The sequence below is a fragment of the Rhinolophus ferrumequinum genome, chromosome 9 (assembly GCF_004115265.2).
Source record: "Rhinolophus ferrumequinum isolate MPI-CBG mRhiFer1 chromosome 9, mRhiFer1_v1.p, whole genome shotgun sequence".
NCBI classification, from domain to species: Eukaryota; Metazoa; Chordata; class Mammalia; order Chiroptera; family Rhinolophidae; genus Rhinolophus; species Rhinolophus ferrumequinum.
The window spans coordinates 18,552,713-18,574,235 of NC_046292.1; the positions used below are offsets into that span (position 1 = coordinate 18,552,713).

General features: G+C 54.7%; 1 protein-coding gene across 1 annotated transcript in view; it reads right to left on the minus strand.

The window, feature by feature from the left end:
- Positions 1-1,396: 1,396 nt before the first annotated feature.
- The window catches only part of SLC9A1 (solute carrier family 9 member A1), a 48,498-nt gene continuing 28,371 nt past the window's right edge, over positions 1,397-21,523 (minus strand). The window contains exons 2-12 of the mRNA XM_033113670.1: positions 13,859-14,319; positions 10,625-10,875; positions 9,548-9,765; positions 8,325-8,527; positions 6,676-6,765; positions 6,158-6,228; positions 5,864-6,037; positions 5,505-5,619; positions 5,248-5,349; positions 3,854-3,926; positions 1,397-3,237 (exon numbers count right to left, since the gene is read on the minus strand). Of these exons, the coding sequence (XP_032969561.1) occupies positions 2,906-3,237; positions 3,854-3,926; positions 5,248-5,349; positions 5,505-5,619; positions 5,864-6,037; positions 6,158-6,228; positions 6,676-6,765; positions 8,325-8,527; positions 9,548-9,765; positions 10,625-10,875; positions 13,859-14,319 (2,090 nt within the window). The 3' untranslated portion in view covers positions 1,397-2,905. The remainder of the gene's footprint in view (positions 3,238-3,853; positions 3,927-5,247; positions 5,350-5,504; positions 5,620-5,863; positions 6,038-6,157; positions 6,229-6,675; positions 6,766-8,324; positions 8,528-9,547; positions 9,766-10,624; positions 10,876-13,858; positions 14,320-21,523) is intronic.

The following is a 21,523-nucleotide window of genomic DNA, read 5'->3' on the forward strand; positions in this document are numbered from 1 at the left end:
AAAGTGAACAAACAATGGCATCCAGTACCTTCACAACGTTGTGCAACCATCACCACAATCTATTTCCAAAACTTTTTCGTCATCTGAAACTGAAATTCTGTAACCATTAAACAACAGGGACATTAGTTTTTCATCTGAAGGATGAGCAGTTGGTGGGGGGCGGGGGGCGGCAAAAGGAATGGCTCTGCCCGGATATCCTATCTCCCCTCTAAATTCACTCTCCCCTGGCTCCATTTACTGGAAAGCTGACCTGTGTGGACTGAACTCAGTGAAGTCACTCAGGTGGCTTTCCTTCTGGCTTACAGCCCGCTTTGGCCAAGGGGAGGCTCTAGCAGGATCCAGATTAGAATATGTATCCCCTGGGTCCCTGCCTGGGACTCACCTCGAGTTGTTCCCCCATGGCTGCGGTTCAGGCAGGGCAGCCCCCTCCCATGGTAACAGCTCCCTCCTCTTGCCCTTCAGGTCTAGGGGTTGTAATGGCTTCCTTAGTGTGAGACCCCTGGGTCCCATCCCTGGAAGATTCCCTTAACACTTCCCACACCTCTGTAAAGAATCCCTTAGTTGAAGGCTCGTCTTTGAATGTACCATCCATTTCTTGTTGGGACTCTGACTCATACAGAAGTGGATGGTGTGGTCCCTCCCGATGGTCCTTTTGGCACTGACCACTTCAGAGTCAAACAGCTCTGTACACAGGTCCCAGGCTGGGTGAGAGTTCCTTTCCTGGACAGCCAAAGCCCCACTGCCCTCTGGTGGTCAGCGCCTGGAAATGCAGGGATCCAACTTCGGCTGAGCTAAGTTCCCTGGACGCCTGCACGGTGCTGAGCCCATTTCATCCAGGGGTTACTGGCCCCACTTTACAGGTGAGAACCTTTCCACTGCCCTTAGTACAAACCAAAATCTTAACCGTGGGCTACAAGGCCCCATCTCTGCCTCCCTCCTGTTACTCTGACCAAGCCACACGAGTCTTTTCTCAGATCCCAGGGGGTTAGCTGTGAAGCTCCCAATTCTAGTATTCGGCAACTCTGCAACCTTCTTCACCTGGTTAACCTCAGCTCATTCTCTAGTCCTCTCCTAGGATATCTCCTAGGAAAGTCCTCCTGGCCATCCCCTCCCCACCCCACCTTTCACTGTCATTCACAAACACATTAGGTTTTTCCTGGTCTGTATGTATGTTTGGTCGATGTGGTTCTTCCCCCAGAGGTTGAAGGCACCTGCGGGCAGGGAGCGTCTCGCTTTGCTCACAGCTGTATCCCTGGTGCCTGGTACACAGTCATAACCACAGCAGCAGCTGACGCGGATTAAGCCTTTCTCTTTGCCAGTCATTGAGCCAAGTCCTTCAGGCCTCCAGGCAACCTTCCTCCCCAAAGTCCCTGGTGCCCAGGAAGTAGCCCTGAACTCTATCAAAAACTCACACGGATTTATTAGAATATGAAAAAGATTCGGTTTCTTCTGTACAGGCGGCAGAGCAGCAGCAGCTGTGGTGGCTTTGAACATGGTTGTCCACGTTACCCTTGCATGGTGACTCCTGCCCCAAACTGCGCTTGCATGGAAAGGAGGGCGGACAGATGAGCACCCACTGCCTTCCCAGTGCTCTGGGAAGAGGGACACTCTGACTATTGCACGATCCTGGGGAAGGGAGTACTAGGGGAAGGACAGGCACCAATAAACCTGCGCCTGGCCATCACGGCAGTGGGGGTAGGAGCACGTGCCTGTGAGCAAAGGCCTCTGGGAGCCCAGGACTCTGCCCACCAATCAGCCCTGGCCTGGAGGGAGACGATTAGGGGAGGCCTTCTCCCCTGAGGACTGGGCTTCCAGAAGCTGGGTGCGGCGCACAGAAGAGAAAGGTTCCTGGGGCCAACGGGGGGAGAGGGTGATGACAGAAAGAACAGGCCAGCAGGAACCGAGGGTCAGGCCCAAGAGCAAAGAGGGACCAGGAGGTCCAGCATCTGTGAGTTAGAACCATGATTGGGGTTGGGAATCAGAGCCTTGGGGCCACAATTAGGAGCCCAGGAGGCAGAGAATCGATTTGGGGGAGTGTTAGCCAGAAGTAGACGGTAATTCTCTGGAGCAGGGAGGGCCAGAGCTTCATTCAGCCAGTGCTTTTCAAAATGTTTTAAAAACAGGAATGGCCTCTGTGCAAATAGGTCATACATGGAAGTGTGAACAAACAAAACATAAAAAGGCGGCACTTTCTGGAGCCTGACAGTTCCTCCCTTGACAGCAGCCCCAGGCGGGCCCCGTGGTCCCTGCTGCAGCAGTTTGGAAAGCTGAGTCACATCACTGTCCAAAGTGCTCCAGCTCCATACAGAGAAGCTCAGGGACGCAGAGATGCCCTCAGCCTGCAGCTGAGTAAGGACAGGTAGGTGTGGCTGGCCAGGGTGCCAGAGCTGGCAGGAGGGTGGGCCTACCATGGGTCACTGATCCCTCCCTCCCTCAGATGCCTGCTCCCCCTGGTCTTCTCCATTTAATGGAGGTCCTGGCCTAGGCCAAGACAGGCCTTGGCTACTTCCCTTCCCAGGTGGGATCAAGGCTGGGCCAGAGGCTCTTTGGTTAGAAACTAAGATTGGTTTGAATGAGGAGAGTGATGGTGTAGCGGGGGCCTCCGAGGTCTGGGAAACTCAGAGGCCCTCCCCTGGGAACAGGAGAGAGCCTGGACAGGGAAGGGTCTGCCTCACAGCCCAGCAGCTTTGACAAAGGGACTGGGAAGGCAGTTCTGGTGGGAGGGTGGGTGCTTCCCAGGAGGCAGGGGGAAGCCGTGCGGTGGGGCTGTGGGCCCAGCTGCCATGCAGTGGGGAGAGGAGCGATCCAGGTCAGGATGGAGGAGGGGTGCACCCCCAGCTTCCAGCAGCCCCTGCTCTGGTGGGAGAGTCTGTGGTAGGACAGGCACCGCCCACTGGCCTCAGTGTTATTGCCCCTTGGGGATGAAAGGCTCCCCCTCCCCAGGCTCAGGGTGGGGGCCTGGGTCACTGAGGCAGCGCTGTATCCTCTGGGAACTGGGGCTGTCACTTGGCCCAGGGGTGAAGACATCGTCAGTGCCTGGGGAGGAGGGCTCCTTGGTCCGTATCATAATGCCCCCGTCATCGTCTTCATCCTCAGCCACCCTGGGGTCCCGGTTCAGCCCGAGGACCTTGCCCTTCAGCTCCTCATTCACCAGGTCCACAGACTCAGGCGACTGTGGTGACGCTGGGTCGATGGTGATAACAGGCAAGTCAGCCTTCGGCTCATAGGCCAGCGGGTCTGGGGGCCAAGAGCAAGGCACCAGTTGGCTTCTGCCCCTGAACTCTGCCCAGCACGCGTCCCACCTCAGCCTGTGCCAGCAACTCCCCCAGAACCTCCCTGTGAGGGCAGCGATCTGGGATGTTTCGGAATTACTCCAGGGGGGCCTTTGGGAACCCTCATCAGAGTTTCTCTTCTCTCAGGCTGGGGCCTCAAAGGCAGGACTGTTCTTCTCACAGTAGGGCCTCCGGCGGGTGCTGCTCCTCAGACCAAGCATTAGGGCTCTTTCCTGAGTCACCACTGCCCCAGGGGCCCCGGCCTGAGAGAAGGCCTGCCCTCGTGCCCCCGACGGGTTGGAGACCCCGATGGTGCAGACCCCTCCTGTCTCCCTGCCAGGCACCCACCTCCCTTCCGTCCTCAGTGTCACCCCACGTGGAGCACCTGTTCCTGGGGAGGATGACAGGGCCATTCCCCAACTCCACCTGATGGAGGAGGAGCTCATGACTTGGGAGGAAGAAGCCTGTGCTCCCCACTGGTTCTCTGAGGCCCTTCCTGTTGGAGCCTCATCTTCAGGAGTCAGTGGCACCGAGCGCCCAGCTGCGAGGCCCCTCACCAGGCACCCTGTGCCCTGCCTTACCTGAGCCAATGCGGGCCCGAGACATGGTGGGTGAGTCCAGCTTGTGGGCTGGCACTGTCAGGTAGTTGTTGATCTGAAGGAGAAAGAGCAGACAGCTGTGAGCTTGGGCAGCCCCTCTGGATGGCACCCAAGACTGGTGGCCACAGGCATATTCAGGACGCTCGCTCCCTCTTGGCAGTTCCTCACTAAACTCTTCCACCTGCCTGAGCCATGCTGGCACTTCAGGGGTTCCTGAGGGCTCGGCCCAGTCTCCCCTCAAGCTATGCAATCTCCTGGGCAGCCCTGAACACTCCTGCGCTGCCCTCCTGGTCCCAGTGGCACTGCCCCAGTCTCTAGCTCTACACCTGCCCCTGACGTACAGACCCATACAGTCAACTCAGGAGTGGACACCTGGGCCCTGGATGACCCCCAGGTATCTCAATGCAACATGTCGAAACTGAACTCAGTTCCTTATCTTCCCTCACATTTTTGTTCCTTCCTGGCGTCTCCTGTCACCGCCACCACTACCAGCTACCCAAATCAGAAGGCTAGACATTACCCAGCTCCTTTTTCTATTCCCTCAGCCCCACCTAAAACTGGTGACCAAGTCTTGCTGGTTCTACCTCCTAAATGTCCCTTGAATCTACCTACTCCTTTCTATCTCCCCGTCACCACCCTAATCTGGACCACCTCCACTCCTTTCCATGTCACTCCCTTACCGAGAACCCTCCATAGCTCTCTATGCCTGTAGAATAAAGCCCAAACCCTTACACCATTCACAAGCTTCCTTGAAAGCTGAGCCCTCTCAGTTTCTAGAATGGGCCACTTTCTGTGATTGGGAACTTAGGCACACGTTCTTCTTTCTTCCTGAACCTTCCTCTGCCCACACTCCCCTCACCCTGGCTCTGGCTCCTAAGTTTGCCCTGACCCTGCCCTGTTCAGGGTGCTCAGGGCCCCCGGCCCTGCATGGGCCACTGCGTGAGCAGCTCGTAAGGGAGGAACTGGGCTGACTCATCCAAGAATTCAGAGGCTACACTGCTGCTTAGCACGTCGGGACCACTCAACAAATGTTTCCTGAACAAATGTGTGCCTTTCTTTGTGCTTTTGGACAGCTGTCTTTCCCCTTGGGCCTTAGTTTTCTCACAACAAAATGAAGGGCTAGAGCACATGGAGACTCTTCTAGCACAGAAGCCTGAGGATGTGATGAGGGGCCTGGCCTCTTCACTGAGCCTAACGGGGAGGAGGTGGAGAAGGCTTTCTGGAACCTGCCTTGGGTATCAGCCTTGACAACAGGTAGAGGAGGCCCAAAAAACCCAGATCAGAGTGCTCTGTCTTCAAAAGGGCTTGGTGGGGAGTGCGGGACGAGGAGGAACCCAGAGACCCCGAGAAAGGAGCCACCCCAGTCCCGGACACACCTTCTGCTCCAGCTGCCGGGCCTTCTGTCTCCGGAGCAGCATCTGGTTCCAGGCCTCCTCGTACGGATCTGCCACCAGCGTGTGTCTATTGTAAGACCGCAGCTGTGGGAAGAAGAGATGTCAGGCAGGGCAGGCCCTGGAAGCTGGGCCTGGAGCGGCCAGGGCAGCTCTGGGCATGTGTGCGGAGAGGCCGGAGCAGACAGAGAGACACGGGGCTCCTCTACTGTAGGGGGCCCGGGCAGGGAGCAACCCCTCACCCGCTGCCTGGTCTTCTGCAAGTTGTTCCTCAGGATTTTGCGGATCTCCTCTTCCTTGTCCTTGGAGAGTGCTGGTAGGATGCGGTCTGCAGGCAGGGACTTGGGATGGATGTTTCTGGAACAACATGGCACAGGTTAGATCCTCAAGAAAATTCCTGTGACCCTGGAGCCTGCTGGACTGGGCCAGAAGGAGGTCACTCTGGGGACGGCCCGGGGGGGTGGGCTAAGCCTCAGGTCCTCAGTGCGGCCCTGCAGCTCGCTCGCCAGCTGTCACCCCCTCCCCAGGGTGGCCTGCTCCAGGGTGGTGTCGAGGGGTTAGTGTGGGTGCAGAAGCAGCCAGGTTGGTTATTAGCACTCACTGCATGGAGACGGTGGAGACAGCAGAGGGGATCTTGCCCATGCCACCACTTTCCACCAGCTCAATAGCCTGCTTCATCTCCATCTTGTGGTAGAAAGCGATGAGCTGGGGCTCCTTGGAACGCTCGCCGGCTATCAGACACTTCTTCACATACTTCTTATTAAACCGGTTGAGCCTGGTGGAAGAAGGGAGGAGATGGATGGAGCCAGCTCCCGGGGGGGGGGGAGACACCCAGGCCCCGGGAGACCCTTACCTGCCCCTCCCTGCCCACCTGCCCGCCAGGCCTGCCACCTACTTGTCCTTCCAGTGGTGGTGGCCGTAGTGGCCACAGATGTCCTCGATGCCTGTCAGAAGGTGGTCCAGGAACTGAAACGGGCCCAGGGCCAGGTCAAGCCTCACTACTGGGCTCCTCCCCTACCAAGACTTCTGAATAGGCCCCCCCCACATTCGAAGCTAGTGTGGCTCTGCTCAGCCCGGCCCTGTAGGTGCAGGAGCAGCCAGGAGATGGCGCCCATACCTCACTCAAACTGAATACCAGGGGCACCTCAAGCCCTTGGCTACTGGGGCATGGCTGAACCCCCTTCTCTGATCCCACCTGTGCCTGATGCCTGGAACAGGTATATACTAGAGGCAGAGATGGCATGATATCCCCTCCTTAGGTTCCCGCTGCTCATACCACACCTTCCTAGGAGGAGACCTGCTGACTTCAAGAGGCTTAAGGACTATCCGGCACTGGGATAAGGGAGGAGGGACTGGCAAGGCCTAGCTGCTCCCCAAGCCTTCTCCTGCAATTGAGGGCCCGGCTTCCAATACCTGTGTATGGATCTCCTCATTGATGGAGCGCTTCGTTTCTTGCTTTTTCTTCACAGCCAACAGGTCTACCAGGGGCCGAATGGTCATTCCCTGAGGGGCAGGTGAGTGTCAGGCCCTCCAGGTCTACCCTGGCAGGGAGGCCACAAAGCCTCCCACCTTCCCCCAGGGTCCCTGAGGTCACAATGCCCTCTGCTCTGAGGACCCTCATCTTTCAACCTTCATGCCAGCACTTCTACCTTTGAGGTAGGTCCTCAAAGCCTCCTTTTTCCTGAAGTCTGACAGCCTATCCAGCAGAATGACTCACACACAGGTCACCTAGCTTGGGCCAGGGGTCAGAGGGCCTGGGACAAGTGTGGGCTCCACCACAGATGCATTCTGCAACCCAGGGAAGTAAGGCCTGGCTAATGGGGAGAACCACCTGTGCTCTGCTTCCCTCACAGGACTATGACCAAGGAGCACCTAGTAATAGCACCAACAGCTAATTTAACTGCACACTTGCCATGTGCCAGAGCCAGTTGTGTTTTACTAGTATTAGCTTTAATACCCACAACAACCATATGAGTAGGTCTTTTCATTGTCCCCATTTTAAAGATGAGGAAACTGAGGATCAGAGAGATTGAGTAACTTTCTAAGGTCTCACAGTAATAGAGCTGGATTTGAGCCCAAGCAGGGAGATCCCTACCTCAATGATGCCTTCATTGAAAATGGACTTGGTAAACCATTAGCATATACAACTGCAAAGTCAAGATGATAAAATATTTTTGAAGATGAAAGCAGGTCAAGAGGACAAAAGAGGCAGCCTCCTCTCCTCTTAAAGGATAGGAAATAAGTCCAGCCCCAAGAGGTTTCTTCTACATGTCTTTCTCCTGGGAAGGCAATGATGTTTCCCATCTAGGGCTTTCCAGGATTAGTGTCAAGGAAAGATGGAGGGGATGGTAGAGAAACAGAGGTCCTGACAGGGTGTTTCTCACTTGCCCAAGGTCACAGCTCAGGTAAGGTGGGATTTACACCACCCCAGGCTGGGCTTCCTTGAGGACTCAGGGCGGGTGGTGGTGGACTCTCAGCTAAACCTGGGTCATTCAAATGTACAGAAATCACTGACCAGCAGGCTGGATGGATTCTTTGGGATTTAGTCCAGTCCCTTCACTTCCCAGATGGGGAACTGAGACCCAGAGACGGGAGCAGGGTCTTTCTCAGACAGCAGCAGAGCCTGGGCTCACTCCAGACGTGCTGCTGCCCAGCTCAGTGACCTTCCCAGTTCCCCCGTGTTGTGCTATTTTATTCCCATTTTACAGAGGCATAAACTGAGACCCTGAGAAATTAAATCACTTCCCTAAAGCCCTACAATGAGCATCGTGGGCCTACTGACTGTACCCACTTCTCCTCCTGCTTGCTGGGTTCCCAAGTTAGATAGCATTCTGGCAATTTTATATTCCAATTGGTCACTTTGCAATGACTCATTATCACAACTCCCCCTTAACAAGTGAGGAAACTGAGGCCCAGAAGGGGGAGTGGCTTGCCCAAGGCTGCACAGCAAGCTATTGGTGGATAAAAGACTAGAACCATGGCCCCCTCTTGGGTCATGTGCTTCCTCTTTCCACTGGCAGAGTCAGGGTCCCCAGGCAGGGCTGTTCCACCCTGTCCAGCACCTGCACAAAGACGGTGAAGAAGATGACGGTGATGATGGCGGTGAGGAACAGGTCACACATGGGGAAATGCTTCTTGTCCAGGAGGTAGCCCAAGGAGAAGGCGATGGCCCCTCGCAGGCCCCCGTAGGCGATGATGAACTGGTCCTTGGGGGTCAGCTTCACGATGCGGAACTTGTTGATGAACCAGGTCAGGCCCAGCACGCCTGCCAGGGAGGGGCGAGAAGAAGGGTCAGGCTGTCTGCAGCCCGGCAGCCCCTCCTGGCTTCTGCACCAGCAACTTCTCTGTCTGGAGGAAGCCTCCAATGGTAAGCCCACCCTGCTCACTCATTTCCTGGGTCCCTCAGCCCAGGGTGCTCTGAATCCTTCAATCTAAGAGCTGAGTGGGTGCTAAGGGGCCCCCAACCTGGATGTACTTTAGAGGCATCACAGAGGCCTCCAGTGGCCAAAGGTTGGGAGGACGATGGGAAAAGAGATGAAACAGTATTGGCCACAAGTTGGTATCTATTAAATATGACGGGAACATGGGGTTGCTTTTCTCTGTGTTTGAAATTTTCTGTAATGAAAAGTTACTAAGACATGCATTGGTCTGGGTCTAACCTCAACCCACAGAACTGGAATCTCGGGAGGACGAGGCCCAGGAATTAAGGGGTTTTAAAACAGTGGACCAAGTAAATGTGACGTCCAGTCGGGCTCAGGCACACAGACCTAATCTCAGAGAAGAGGTGAGAGAGATCCAGAGTGGGGAAGGGACATAGTCACTGAGGTGAGGTGTGTCTGGAAAGTGTAAGCAGAACCCAGGGATCCGAGCCTGCTCCCATGTGCAGCCCTGGATGGCAGTTAGGCTTGGAGGAGCTGCACACAGCTTTGCCTTTGCACGTGCTAAAGTCATCTGTGCCAATGCATCTGTGAGAATGCAGAGAACACTCAGGCCTGGGCTCTGGGGGTCTCGGTCCCCTCCTCAGATCCCGACAGGCTCAGAACTAGAGTGTCGCTGAGGCCCCTCCACTCTGACACACTGCGACTGTCTCCCCAGAGATCCCAGACTCCCCACAGAGTGGGCTTCTCTCCCTCTAAGGCCCAGCACGGCCTCAGCATTGTGGAGAGGAGTGGGGGAAGCCCCTGCTGTGCAGCTGTGCTGTGCTGGGAGCAGCCAGGGGCGAACCCCAGCCCCTCTACAATGCCACCCACACACACACACATGTCCCTCGGGCCCAGGACCTCACCCAGCACTCGGGCGATGAGGCAGAAGAGCAGGGTGCTGATGACAAAGGTCCAGTTCCAGTGGTGGGAACCAGCCACGGTGGAGACGCCGAGGAAGATGAAGATGAGAGTCTCGCTGACGCTGCTCCACATCTTCAGGAAATACTTGATGGTCGTGTGGGACTTGTGAGAGATGTTGGCCTCCACATAGGGGCGCATCACCACTCCCGAGGCAATGAGTCTGGGGTCAGGGAAGAGTGAGGTTCGGGGTTCAGAGTCGAGCTGCACCTTCCCAGAGCCCCTCTGCTGCCAGGGAGGCTGCCAGCTCCTCTAGGGGCTTTCCACGCCCGCTCTCTCAGTCCGCTCACTCAACCCTACAGGCAGGCATATTCTTACATTTTTCAGATGACGAATCTGAGACTTGGGGAAATAAAGTCGACAACCCACTGTCACACTGCCAGCGAGTGACAGCTAAGACACAAACTGATTATCTCCAAAGCCTATGCCTTGCCCGTGAGGCCACGCTGCCTCTCTGCCTAACAGGAGTCAATGACGCACACCTGTGGTCTAGCGTTCACTCCCCATAGTGTGGTGTCCCCTGACGCGGGGGCATCTCCACAGGGAGCTCCGTTCTGAGCAGCAGCCCAAGCCCTCCCAGCCTGGAGTCCACTGGCCTGGCCTCCACACTGTCACCCCGACTCCCCCAATCCAGCCCCACCTCTGCACTTCCTACTGGGAACACCTTGGCACCTCACTGCCTCTGCCTTCAAGACCCAGGTGAGGCCTCGGGACCTCCAGGATTCCTTGCTTCAATGGAAGCCTCCAGTCTCCTTGCTGGAGCTGCCGAGGGGAGCAGTGAATGCGAGTGCCTATATATAGCTACGACCAAGGGGTTCCCTTTAAGACAAATGAAGGAAAGACATAGCAGAGCTGAGACTTCCCAGAACTTTAAACAGTGCTTCCAGGGGCAGTCCCAGGCCCCGGAGTGGGGAGCTCATCTCTTCCCTGGTGCTGGAGGCTGGATCCTGGTGAGCTCCCTCATGACCCTACAAGCCTGGGAATCCCAGCAGGCGGCCTCCCCCTGCCGCACCCAGACTCACGCCATGATGCCGGACAGGTGGAAGAGCTCAGCTGACAAGTAGGCCATGTAGCTGTAGAGGAAGACGAAGAGTGGCTCGATGACACGGATGTGAGCGGTGAATCGAGAGGTGAAGGCTGCGATGACCCCGTAGACCACACCCACAAAGACCCCGCCCAGGGACACCACGAAGAAGCTCAAGAAGCCAAGGACGATGTCCACGATGCCCAAATGGTTGTAGCTGGCAAACTCCTCAAAGAGGTGATACAGGACCTGGGGAGGGTGTGCAGGAGAGTCAGTAGGAGAGCGGGGCCCTGACCCATGGCTCCCGGGGGTCTAGCCAGGGTGATCCCTTCTCCTCTGATGACCACAGCCACCAGAAGAGGCCACGTGGTAACACAGAAACCCTAGTGCCAAGCAGGTGCTCAGAGCCACTGGCCAGCGGGCCAGAGGGTCTGGCCTGAGGCTTGGAGTACCTGCTGGTTAAGAGCACAGACTCTGAAGTCTACCTTCCTGGGTTGGAACTCTGGGTCTGCTGTCCCCCAGTGTACACACGGGACAAATTACTCAATCTCCCTGTGCTAGTTTTCCTATCCACAAAATGGGGGCAATAGTAGCAACCTTCCAGGGCAGTTGTGAGGATTAAATTAGTCAGTAAAGGCAGAGCGCCTAGAACCGTGCCTGTGACAGTGGCAGCTGCGACTGGCACTGCTCAGTTTACCTCTGTTTGACCTTGGGCAGATCATGTCCCTCCTTCAGCACAAAGCAGGGAAAGTTCAGGCAACAAACTAGAACAGGACTTCTTAACTAACCTCTGAGGCTTTCTGAAAATACACATGTCCAGGCCATACCCTAACTTGGACTCTCTGGAGGTGGACCCCAGAAATCTCTATTCAACAAGCTCCCCAGGTGGTTGTGATGAACAACAGCCAAGTTCAGATGCTATGGAACTGGAAGCTCTCGAAGGCTCCCCCGCCTCCTGGACTGGGAAGTAAACAGTCATTATAACACGACCGTCAGACATCTAAGTGGCACTTCATATACTGTAAAGCCCGTTGACAATGGTCATCCTGCTTGACACACCACAGCTCTGTCAGGTAGGTCACTAAGGATGCCTGCTCCCTTGCTAACTGAGCTCAGAGTGGCAAAGTGACTTGCCAGAGGGCCCCTAGCCTGGGAGCAGCAGAACTGGGCCCAGAACTTGTTCCCTGACAGCAGTGAATGGGGCCTCCCTGTTGGGTTGAGCTTTAAGGTTCTGCCCTCTTAGGAGCCAGCTCCCTGGCCTACTCCTAGGCAGTGCTGCCAGGAAACCAGATGGGGAGTTTCCAGGCCTGGGGACTGCTGAGGATCCCTGCGAGGGAACCTTCCAAAGCTCCCAGTACCTGGGCAGGACCTGGAGATGGGTGCAGGAGGTGACCTCCAGGGCAAAGGACCGAGACCACACAGCTCACGGGCAACCTTCAGGTTTACTGTCTGGGAAAGGAGGTGCTTGCACCACACCCAGAGCTCCAGAAAGGGCCCGACCTGGGCCAGGCAGGAAGGAGAGATGCTGAGCGCTGGCCAGTCCCATGCTGCCTGGAACACAGCCGTCTGGGAGACAGGGCAGGGCTCTAGCAGAGAACGGCAGGTGTGTCCTCAGCCCTGGGCTGCCTAAACTCACCCCTGGCCTGAGGAGATCCATGGGTCCTTGGGTCCATCACCTGGGCCAGTGGGGCGGGTACAGAGGGCAGGGTCCTCCTTTCCAGACAGTGACTACTGTCAGTGGGACTAGAGAGGCAGTGCAGCATAGTGGTAAGCAGATGGGCTCTGGACTCAGACTGGGAGGAACCCCAGCCACATCACTTATCAGACCTTGGATAAGTTCCTTAGCCTTTCAGTGCCTCAGTTTCCTCACCTGGAAAAACTGGGAATAACAACAGTGCTCACCTCATGGAGTCTCTATGCAGATTAGATGAGGCAATACATATTCAGACAGGAAGTGCTCAATGAACACCAGCGATTACTACCACCATGCCACGTCCTTGGGGAGGTGAGGCTATGGGCCCGTGGGGGCTAGACTGAGGTATCCACTGGATGCAACCCCACACCCAGGCTCAGCGGGAGGACTTTGTCTTTGGCACCCATCAGTTTCAGACACTAGTGCGTGTGACTCCTATAAGATCCCCAGAAGGATGACAGGCTAAGTACAGATGGGGAAACTGAGGCACCATGGTAACCCTGGGCAAGAGGGGGTACTAGAAGAGACCAGGACCAAGACAGGTCTGCTCAGGCCAGGCTGCTGCTCTATCAGCCCCATGAGGAGCCGATGAGGGCAGCAGGGGAGGAAGAGGAAGCCAAAGCTACCGGGCGCAGACAGCCAGTGTCTGTCTCTTCTTTGAGGTGCAGCTGCCTGAGGGGCTGGGGTAGAGAAGGGGGAGTGCATGTGCAAGCACACATGTCCTTGTGCTTTCCTATGTGTGCAGCTGCTGAGGGGTCCAGCTGGGAGGGGGGTGGGGGTGTTTTCACAACACAATGTGGTGTGCACATACACGTATCTGTTTCCTGAGGAAACTGGCTGGGAGGAAGGGCATGTGCAAACATATAGAGAACTGCCACGTGCAGACCCCGCATTGGGGCTGTCTCCTCACTAGACCCTGGGAGGAAAACACTAACTACTCTGCCACTTTGCAGGTGTCAAAGGTGAGGCCCTTGGAGGTACAGTCACTTGCTTAAGGTCACTTAGTAAGCAAGTGGCCAGCCCTTTTTACTTATCACTTTCTGGAGGTTTGGGGGGCAAGGTCCCTTTCCACAATCGCTGCCCCAGAACTCTGCACAAACCGAACTCTAAAGACATAGCCCACATGAAAGCTGAAATGCCCCTTACAGACTAACTGGTCTATACAGGGTAAACTGAGGTACAAAGAGGATAAGTAACACAACCAAGGTCCCGTCACAATCCAAGTCAGGGATGGACCACATGACCTGGTAAGGCCAAATGCTCAGGCCCCGGAGTCAGACAGACCTGGCTTCTACCTTGGTTCCATCATGTTCTATCCAGTTATTTAACTTCTTTGGGCCTGATTCCTCCTCTGTAAAGTGAGAACACTGAGCACCTCCTACGGTTGTCACGAGATTACATGAGACCATCCATCATCCATGTCACGTGCTCAGCACGATGCCTGGCACACACTAGGCAGGGATGGACTTGCTGTTTTATTCCTATTACTAGCGGGGACGCGGGTCACTCTGCACTTGGATTCGGGTCCCTGCCCCTCACCACAGTGACGGCGTCATTGAGCAGCGACTCTCCGAAGACGAGTATATGGAGCAGCTCGTTGATGTGAATTTCCTCGAAGACGGCGAGCACGGCCACGGGGTCCACGGCCGAGATGATGCTACCAAAGAGCAGGTTTTCCAGGAGGCCGATGTTGTTGATCTGCTCGCCGCCCACCTGGCACACGGCGTACATGAGGCCGCCCAGGAAGAAGGCGTTCCACAGTGTGCCCACCACAGCGAAGATCAGGATGGTGCCCAGGTTCTCCGTGAACTGCCGCAGCGGCAGGAAGTAGCCCGCATCCAGAATGATGGGCGGCAGCAGGAAGAGGAAGAAGACGTCGGACTGCAGGAAGGGGGGTTTCTCGCCCACGCCCTTGATCAGGCCCCCCACCAGCAGCCCCACCACAATCAGCAGGCAGCTCTCCGGGACGATGCTCGAGATAGTGGGGATCACATGGAAACCTGTGGAGGGAGAGAGAACAGGAGGCTGTGGGCTTGCAGGGAGCCAGGAGGACAGAAGGTTGGGGACAGGGCTGGAGCTGAGGCAAACAGCTGGGGAGAGGGGCACAGACTCATCTCAGAGGGCCGTTCTGTTGACTCTCTGACGTCAGCTTCCTCGCCTGTAAAATGGAGGTGATAATACCACAGGGTTCACAGGATTGCTCTTTAAACTAAGTGACAATGTTTTTAAAGCGCCTGTTTCAAAGGATATACAGTTGCTATCGGTCACTGTCATAAAATAGCAGAAAGCAGCAGCTGTGTATGCCTCCAGAGGGTGAAAGGTGAAAGGTTCAAGGTGAAATTATACACTGATCACCAAGGCTCCAAGTACCTAGGGGCATTACCTACACCTGACCTCAAGCCATCTTTCCAGGCACAAGTTCAGGGAGGCAGGTGTTTAAGTGGAAGGCAGACCACCGATTGGTGGAGAAGTGACACGGGAGACAGAAGGCAGCACAGAAGAATCAGAACATCAGCGCAGAAAGGAGCTTGGGGATCATACCGCCCGGGGTCTGCAGAAGGCACACAGCAAGCTCCAATCCCAGACTCACATGCTTTCCTGCCAAGTCCAGAGTGCTGCTCAAGAAGCCAACAGCAATCAATCAGTTTGGCATGAGAAACAACCTATTTATAGCCACCCTGTTTCTAGCCCAATCCCTCCTAGCTTAAAGATGGGGCAACTGAGGCTCAGAAAGAAGGGACTCGCCCAAGGTCACATAGCAAATCAGTAGCAGGACCAGGACAGACTCCAGGAGCAGATCCCCCCAGCTCCCATCAAACTCCACAGTCCTGTAAATCAACTCTTCCTATCCCCACTCCCCCTCAAGGCATGAACACGCCCCTCGGCTTGGGACCCCCCCCACCATCTCCTCAGAGCAGGAGCAGCAGGCTCACCTTGGGGCTCCAAACCCACAGCTGGGAGGCAGCCAAAATCCCCTTCAGAGAGGGCCTCTCTCAATGCCAGCTTTTGCCCCAAGTGCCCTCTGGGTTTTGGGCTTGTTTTGGGGTGGGGAGGTGGCTGGAGAAGCTGCACGGTGGGTACCATAACCCCCAGGGTCTGCTTGGTTAAGAGGGTATGACACTTTGTTCAAGGGGAAAGCTCTCGCTTTCCTCCCATCCCTGTAAGCTCTGTGCAGGCAGATTCCATATCTGTTTATAATTATATCCCCAGGGCTGGGGACACTGTAGGTGCTCAACAAATATTGACTGATTTGAAAATGCACAGGGCTGCTACCCACGTGATTCCCAGCAGCCTTTCTGGCCAGGCCTCTGCTCTCATTACCCCTGAAATCCTTGGAAAGGAGAAGAACATCCCTCCCCATGTCCAAAGCGCCTCCTCCTCTCAGGTAACGATAGTGCCAGTATAGCTACAAGTCAAGACTCACACTGAAAATACTATTTAGGCCCAGTGCCGAGCACCCAGGAGACACTCAAAACATGTCAGGAAAAAACCCACATCTCCATCCTAGATCAGAAGAGGACCCCAAAGCCATCATATGCATTCGTTCTCCTGACTTCAAGACAGACCTGACCAAAAGTCACCTCTTCTGCTGAAAAGTCCCTAAGTCTTTGCCGTTTCCACCAGTAAAGCCCCAGTGGGAAGGGGTAGATCACGTTAAGCCCAAACCTCTCTTGCTGTAGAGGTCAAATTCAAATGTTCAGCATTGCCTCTGTCACTAGGTCTTGTTTAATGTCCCATGCTCCCCTCTGTCAACTCTTAGGTTTCAGCCTTGCCAAACTCTTTGTAATTTCCCGAAATGAGCCACATCCTCTTTTACCTGCAGATCTTCGCCTAGTGTCTAGTTTGTCTCTTCAGAGCACCGTTCCTGTACCTCTCCCCGCACTGTGTGTGGCTGACACCATATCTGCCTGCCTCCTTCTCCTCCAGGAAGCATTCCCTGACCACCTGTCTACCCAGGTTAGGGCAGGAGTCATTCTCTGGTGTCTCTCGTCATCTTCAATCCACAGTCATCACCCAAGTTCCTCTCTCTCCCTGGCACCCAGTGAGGTCAGACAACCCCTGCAGAAGTGATGGAGACAGGACAATGGCACTACACCCCCGAGACCTGTATGGCCTCAGAGAGGAGACAGGATGGCACAGGGGTTCAGGGGAGCAGAGCTCCTGCAGGCACAGGCCAGGAGCCCAGCTCTAGCCAGCTGACCTCAATATCCCGTCCATACCTGCCCTGGAGCTGACCACCAATGGCTGCCTCAGGAAAAGGCCGAGTCTAAATTAGAGTCCAGCGCGGGCAGATGATACTTTCCACCTCCACCTAACACGTAAGATTTGTAAAATGCCTCCCCACCCGTCTATGCCATCAGTCCAACCCAGAAAGCTATCCTGTCTCTAGGAAGTTCCAGATAGTGCACTAGAGACCCAGACACAAGTAAGCCATAGCCCCTTGTGGGGGGGGGGGTGGGTGGTAATGTGAAACAAGACAAGAGCAGTCACATGAAGAATGTTCCTTACTCCTAAAGGTGCACCATGAGCCAGGCTCTGTGCTGGGAGCCTGGCACATACCATCTCTTTCGTCCTCACAACAGCCCTGTGGAATAGATGTCCCATTTTTCAGATGAGAAAGCTGGGGCCTGGCAAGATTCAGTGGTTCCCCAGAGTCTAAGGGAGAAGTTCTATTCTAGCTTAGAGCATCTCCTACTTGTAGCAAAGAGAGCTCATTAATCCTTTACTCAACTGCCAGGTATTTCCTCCCAGCCAGGCCAGAGCTGTGCATTGGGGACACCAAGGTGGCTCAGGGTCACAACCTCCATGAGGAGCTTTGCCCAATCTTGGCCCCTTTGGGCCATCAGGCCTCCATCACTAGGTGAGAGACAGCTGGCATTCTTACCTGACAGATCAAAACCTGGAGCTCAGAGGAGGCAGGACATGACCAGGCCACCGAGGCCTGGCTCCCACGCCTCCTGACTCAGATGCAGTGCAAATAAGGCAACTCCCAGAGTACCTAGGGCTGGAGCTATGTTCTCAGAGTGGGTCCCCCGGGGTCTTCCTGTGTTGGCCCTGCCTCTCAGTGACCAGAAGGAACTCTGGGCCCTGACAGGCAAGGGAAGGGAGGGCTGAGCTCAAGCTGAGGAGGAAGGTCTGGGATCCACTCTGGGCTCCAAGCCCACGAGTAGGCAGCACGTTACTGGAGAGCAGCTTCCAGGGGCAAGGGGGTGGATTCTGTCAGGCGCAGAAGCTCAGGGAAGTGGGGGATGCAGGCCTGTTCTGGCTTGTTCCTCTCCCAAGGCCCTGACTCCACCAGATGTCCCAACCCTGCATCCCTGAAGAGTCCCCTCAAAGCTCAGGAAACTTGTCGACACCAGGTGTGATAAAAGGGGCACAGGTGGGACCCCTGGTCCCCTGACAAAGGCCCAGCATCGCGGAGAGATCCCACGATACCAAGAAATGAGGCAAAACTCCCAAGGCCTGAACTTGTGGCACTGGTGATGTCACCAGGATGGAATCAGGGGTGGGGCAGTTATAATCAGACCCAGAGCTGTGAGGGCTGGAACAGACCATGGGGAACATACTAACCTTCCATTACATGGTCAGGGAAACTGAGACTCAAAGGGAACCAGTGACCTGCTAACGATCACATGACTGACTCCACTATGAAAGCCCATGAAGTTCCAAGTCCAATGAGCCCTCAGGCCACATGGTCTCCTGAGAGGGTGTCTGTCATCCCAGAGCAAGGATGGGAGAAGGTGTGGAATGCAACACCTGCGAGCCACAGGGCAAACCCGCTGGTTCAGTTTGGGGCCGGCTCTCCTTCTAGGTGAAGAGGCTGGGGGTGCGGGGGGCGAGGTGTTTCTCAGTCTGTGTCCACTGACAGGTGGCAGCTGGGCAACTGGGGGTACTGGGGGGGGCGCATACACTCACCCCACTCTCACTCTTTTACACACTCTCTCACTTTCACACATGCACACACACTACCCACTCTCTTACGTACACTTGCACATACGCTAATCCACACTCTTACACACTCACCCATACTCATGCTCCCTCTGACACCCACACCCACAGGCTCGCTCTCTTACACACTCACTCTTACACATGCTCATAGTCTTACCCACACTCTCACTCTGACACACTCTCATACACACATGCATACTCCGTGCACACACACACACACACACGTGCACACATACTAGACACTTGACGGAACTCTGAACCGGTGAGGGGCTCCTGGCACCTCTGCAGCTTTTCTGCTCTTCACCAGGAGAACGTTTTATTTACATCACTTCAGACTTCCAATCCACCGAGACCAGCGCAGAAGCAGGCAGACAAGGCTGTTCTGTGTCTTCGTTGCCAGAGTGACCAGACACCCCTGGTCCCCCTTCCAGCATCTCTCCCCTGGCCTGGGTGATGGGGAGTGCTGGGAAGAGGGGCATCCTTGGCCCACCAGTGCTAGGTCACCAGGGACCCAGGGGTATGCAAGGGGCTCTGCCGCCCTAGTTCCAGGCCCGAGGACTGTGAGGCTGCAACTCGGCCAGGTCCCAAGGGATCCTGGTTGCACAACGACTCCATTTCTTTAACTCCCTCTTCAACTGCCCCAGCAACCAGTCCCAACCACAGTACTGAAAGGTAGTGTCTCCCAACGAAAGCCTGGCACTCTACAGTTTACGGCAGTGTGCTCTGATACTTTTTTAAACTCATTTGCATCTCACCACAGCTCTGGGAGGTCACAATTACTATCCCCTCATTTTGTAGATGAGGAAACTGAGGCACAGAAAGGTTAAGCAACTTGCTCAAAGTCAAGTAGCTGGTAACTGATTCAAACCCAGGCAGTCTGTGTTCTTAGCCACTCACTACATTATCCCTGGTTTTATTCTTATTTTGCTTCTTTTGTTTTTAAGGGGAGCATTAGCACCCAGGACTAAAGAAGCCCCACGTAAGATTCCCAGAGGCTCAGACGTGGTATTTCTTTCCACGAGCTCTTCTCCAGGGAAGTCTCTTACCACTGCTCCCCTTCTACTCTGGTAGCCTAATGAAGTCCTTCCTATCTTTTAAGCCTGTCTCCTCCAGGAAGCCTTCCCAGTGAACCCAGCCAGAAGGGGGTCAGTCTTTTCCACTCAACTCCTAGGGCAGGAGGTGGGAATGATCAGACTACTCAGCCCCTGCCTGCCTGATGTGTACTCAGCTCCGGGCTCCACTGGGCTCGAGTGTCCTTCGGGGTAGGAGGGACTCCGATTCTTCACACCATCAACATCAGCGGTGAGGACCAGGGAGAAAGATAAACCAGACTCAGCTGCTGCCCCAGCACGTTCCCAGACAGACCAGCAGAAACAAAGACACGTGGCCCTAGCCACCCTGCCCTGGGTTCTAATCAGGGTGCAGCCGCTGACTAGCTGGGTGACCTTGGGCAGGTTATGTTGTATCTCCTACCTTCAGTTTCCCCATCTGTACAAAAGCCTGTTTCAGAGGGTTTCTGGAATACAGGAGGAAATCAGGTAAAGAACGCCAAACAATGCCGGGACTCAATGTTAGCTATTATTATAATTTTCTTCAAAACTCAAGTATAACATGAAATCACTCTACTTATCATGACCTGTTGGTGTGCACTTGTCCATCACTGGGCTTTAAGCTCCCTAAGGGCGGGAGCTTCCTAGGCATCTGGATCTCCAGTTTCCGGCATAGAAGAGGCATTAACTATTTGTGAATTGACACACAACTGGCTTTTAGATGTGAAGTGTGGGAAAGAGGACGGAGGTGGGGATGACGCTGAAGTGTGAGGAGCAGGAGATCCTCCCAGAGCAAGGACCACTTGAGTTGAGCTTTGAAGCATCAACAGAAGTTTGTCAGAGAGAGAAGCAGGAGAAAAGCCATCCTAGAGTCTGTATCGTCTAAAGGGCCCAGCACAAGTATCCAGCACATAGCAAATGGATGTGTGGGTAATAATTAAATGAAAAAACAAGGGAAGAAAAAGATAGACAGGAAGGCAGGCAGACTTCACCAAGCCTTTGCCAATAGCCAAATATCAGTGCTGTTATGCACGTTAAAGGAGATGATGTATGTAAGACACTTAGCACAATACCTGTTACACGTTTTGTGTCTTGGTCCCTCCTCTGTAACTGGCGTGATGATGCCACCCCAGGGTGGTGGTAAGTGTCACTGAGATACTTTATTTAGAGCTCCTGGACCATGGGGTTAATCTACATTAACATTAACCCCTGTACTCCAATTGCGAGGAGTCCCCAAACCCCATCTGTGCGCACACAGAGGGAGACGCGTCTTCGCTTTGAACTTCTCCCCACTGTTTAAAACCCAGAGCAGGTGTCACCCAATGAATGACAATTTTTAAAAAAATTTAAACCAATGATTCACCTTAAGATACAATCTCTAGTACAGAGAAGAAGAAAAACACTGGACACTCAAGAGGTCTGATGCGAGGCATTGCGCTGGGGCCTCTTACGTAGCTCCTCTCATTTCATCTCATATTCAGACCCTCGTTTGAAAGATGAAGAAACTGAGGCTCAGAGAGACGAAATGACTTGCCCAAGGCTACCTAGCTGGGAAGTGGCAGAGACAAAATTAGAACCCAGGCCTCCTCATTGCCAGTTCTCGTGCCACCCTGAGTCAATGAAAATTAAGCCCATCAGGATCAACAGGAAGAGCATTCAAGTCTGCAATATGCCTCCCCTAGAAAAACAGCCAGAAAACAATCTGTTCTGTACCTGGATAGGAATCATTCCCCATGTGGGGATGGCGGGGGGAGGGGCAGTCTTCTCAGTGCATTTCCCTGCCATTCTTCCAAACGGCACCTCTATTTCTCGACCCACATCTCAGAGAGATAGGGTCCCACCCTCTGGGAACATCAAGTCCGGGTGGGGAATTAGCTAAAAAGCCAGCTGAGAACACAAGCAGCATATGCTGGGCCACCTGAAGCATGATAAAAAAAAAGCAAGCTGGGCCAGGAGGCCAAAACTAGGGTTCAAGGCCCGGCTCTGCCCTTTGGTAACCACTCGGCGAATCATTACACCATGCACGGGCCTCAGTTTCTTCGTGTGTAGACAAGTGAGAATCAAGGGACTGGACACAGAAGCACCATGTGCATTGTGAAGTGGCAGACAAATTTCAGAGATGATTGATAAAGGAGAGGTAAGGACAGAAATACCACAGGCGCTGGAGGTGACCCGGCAGCCAAGGAGACTTGAGAGAAATAAGTGG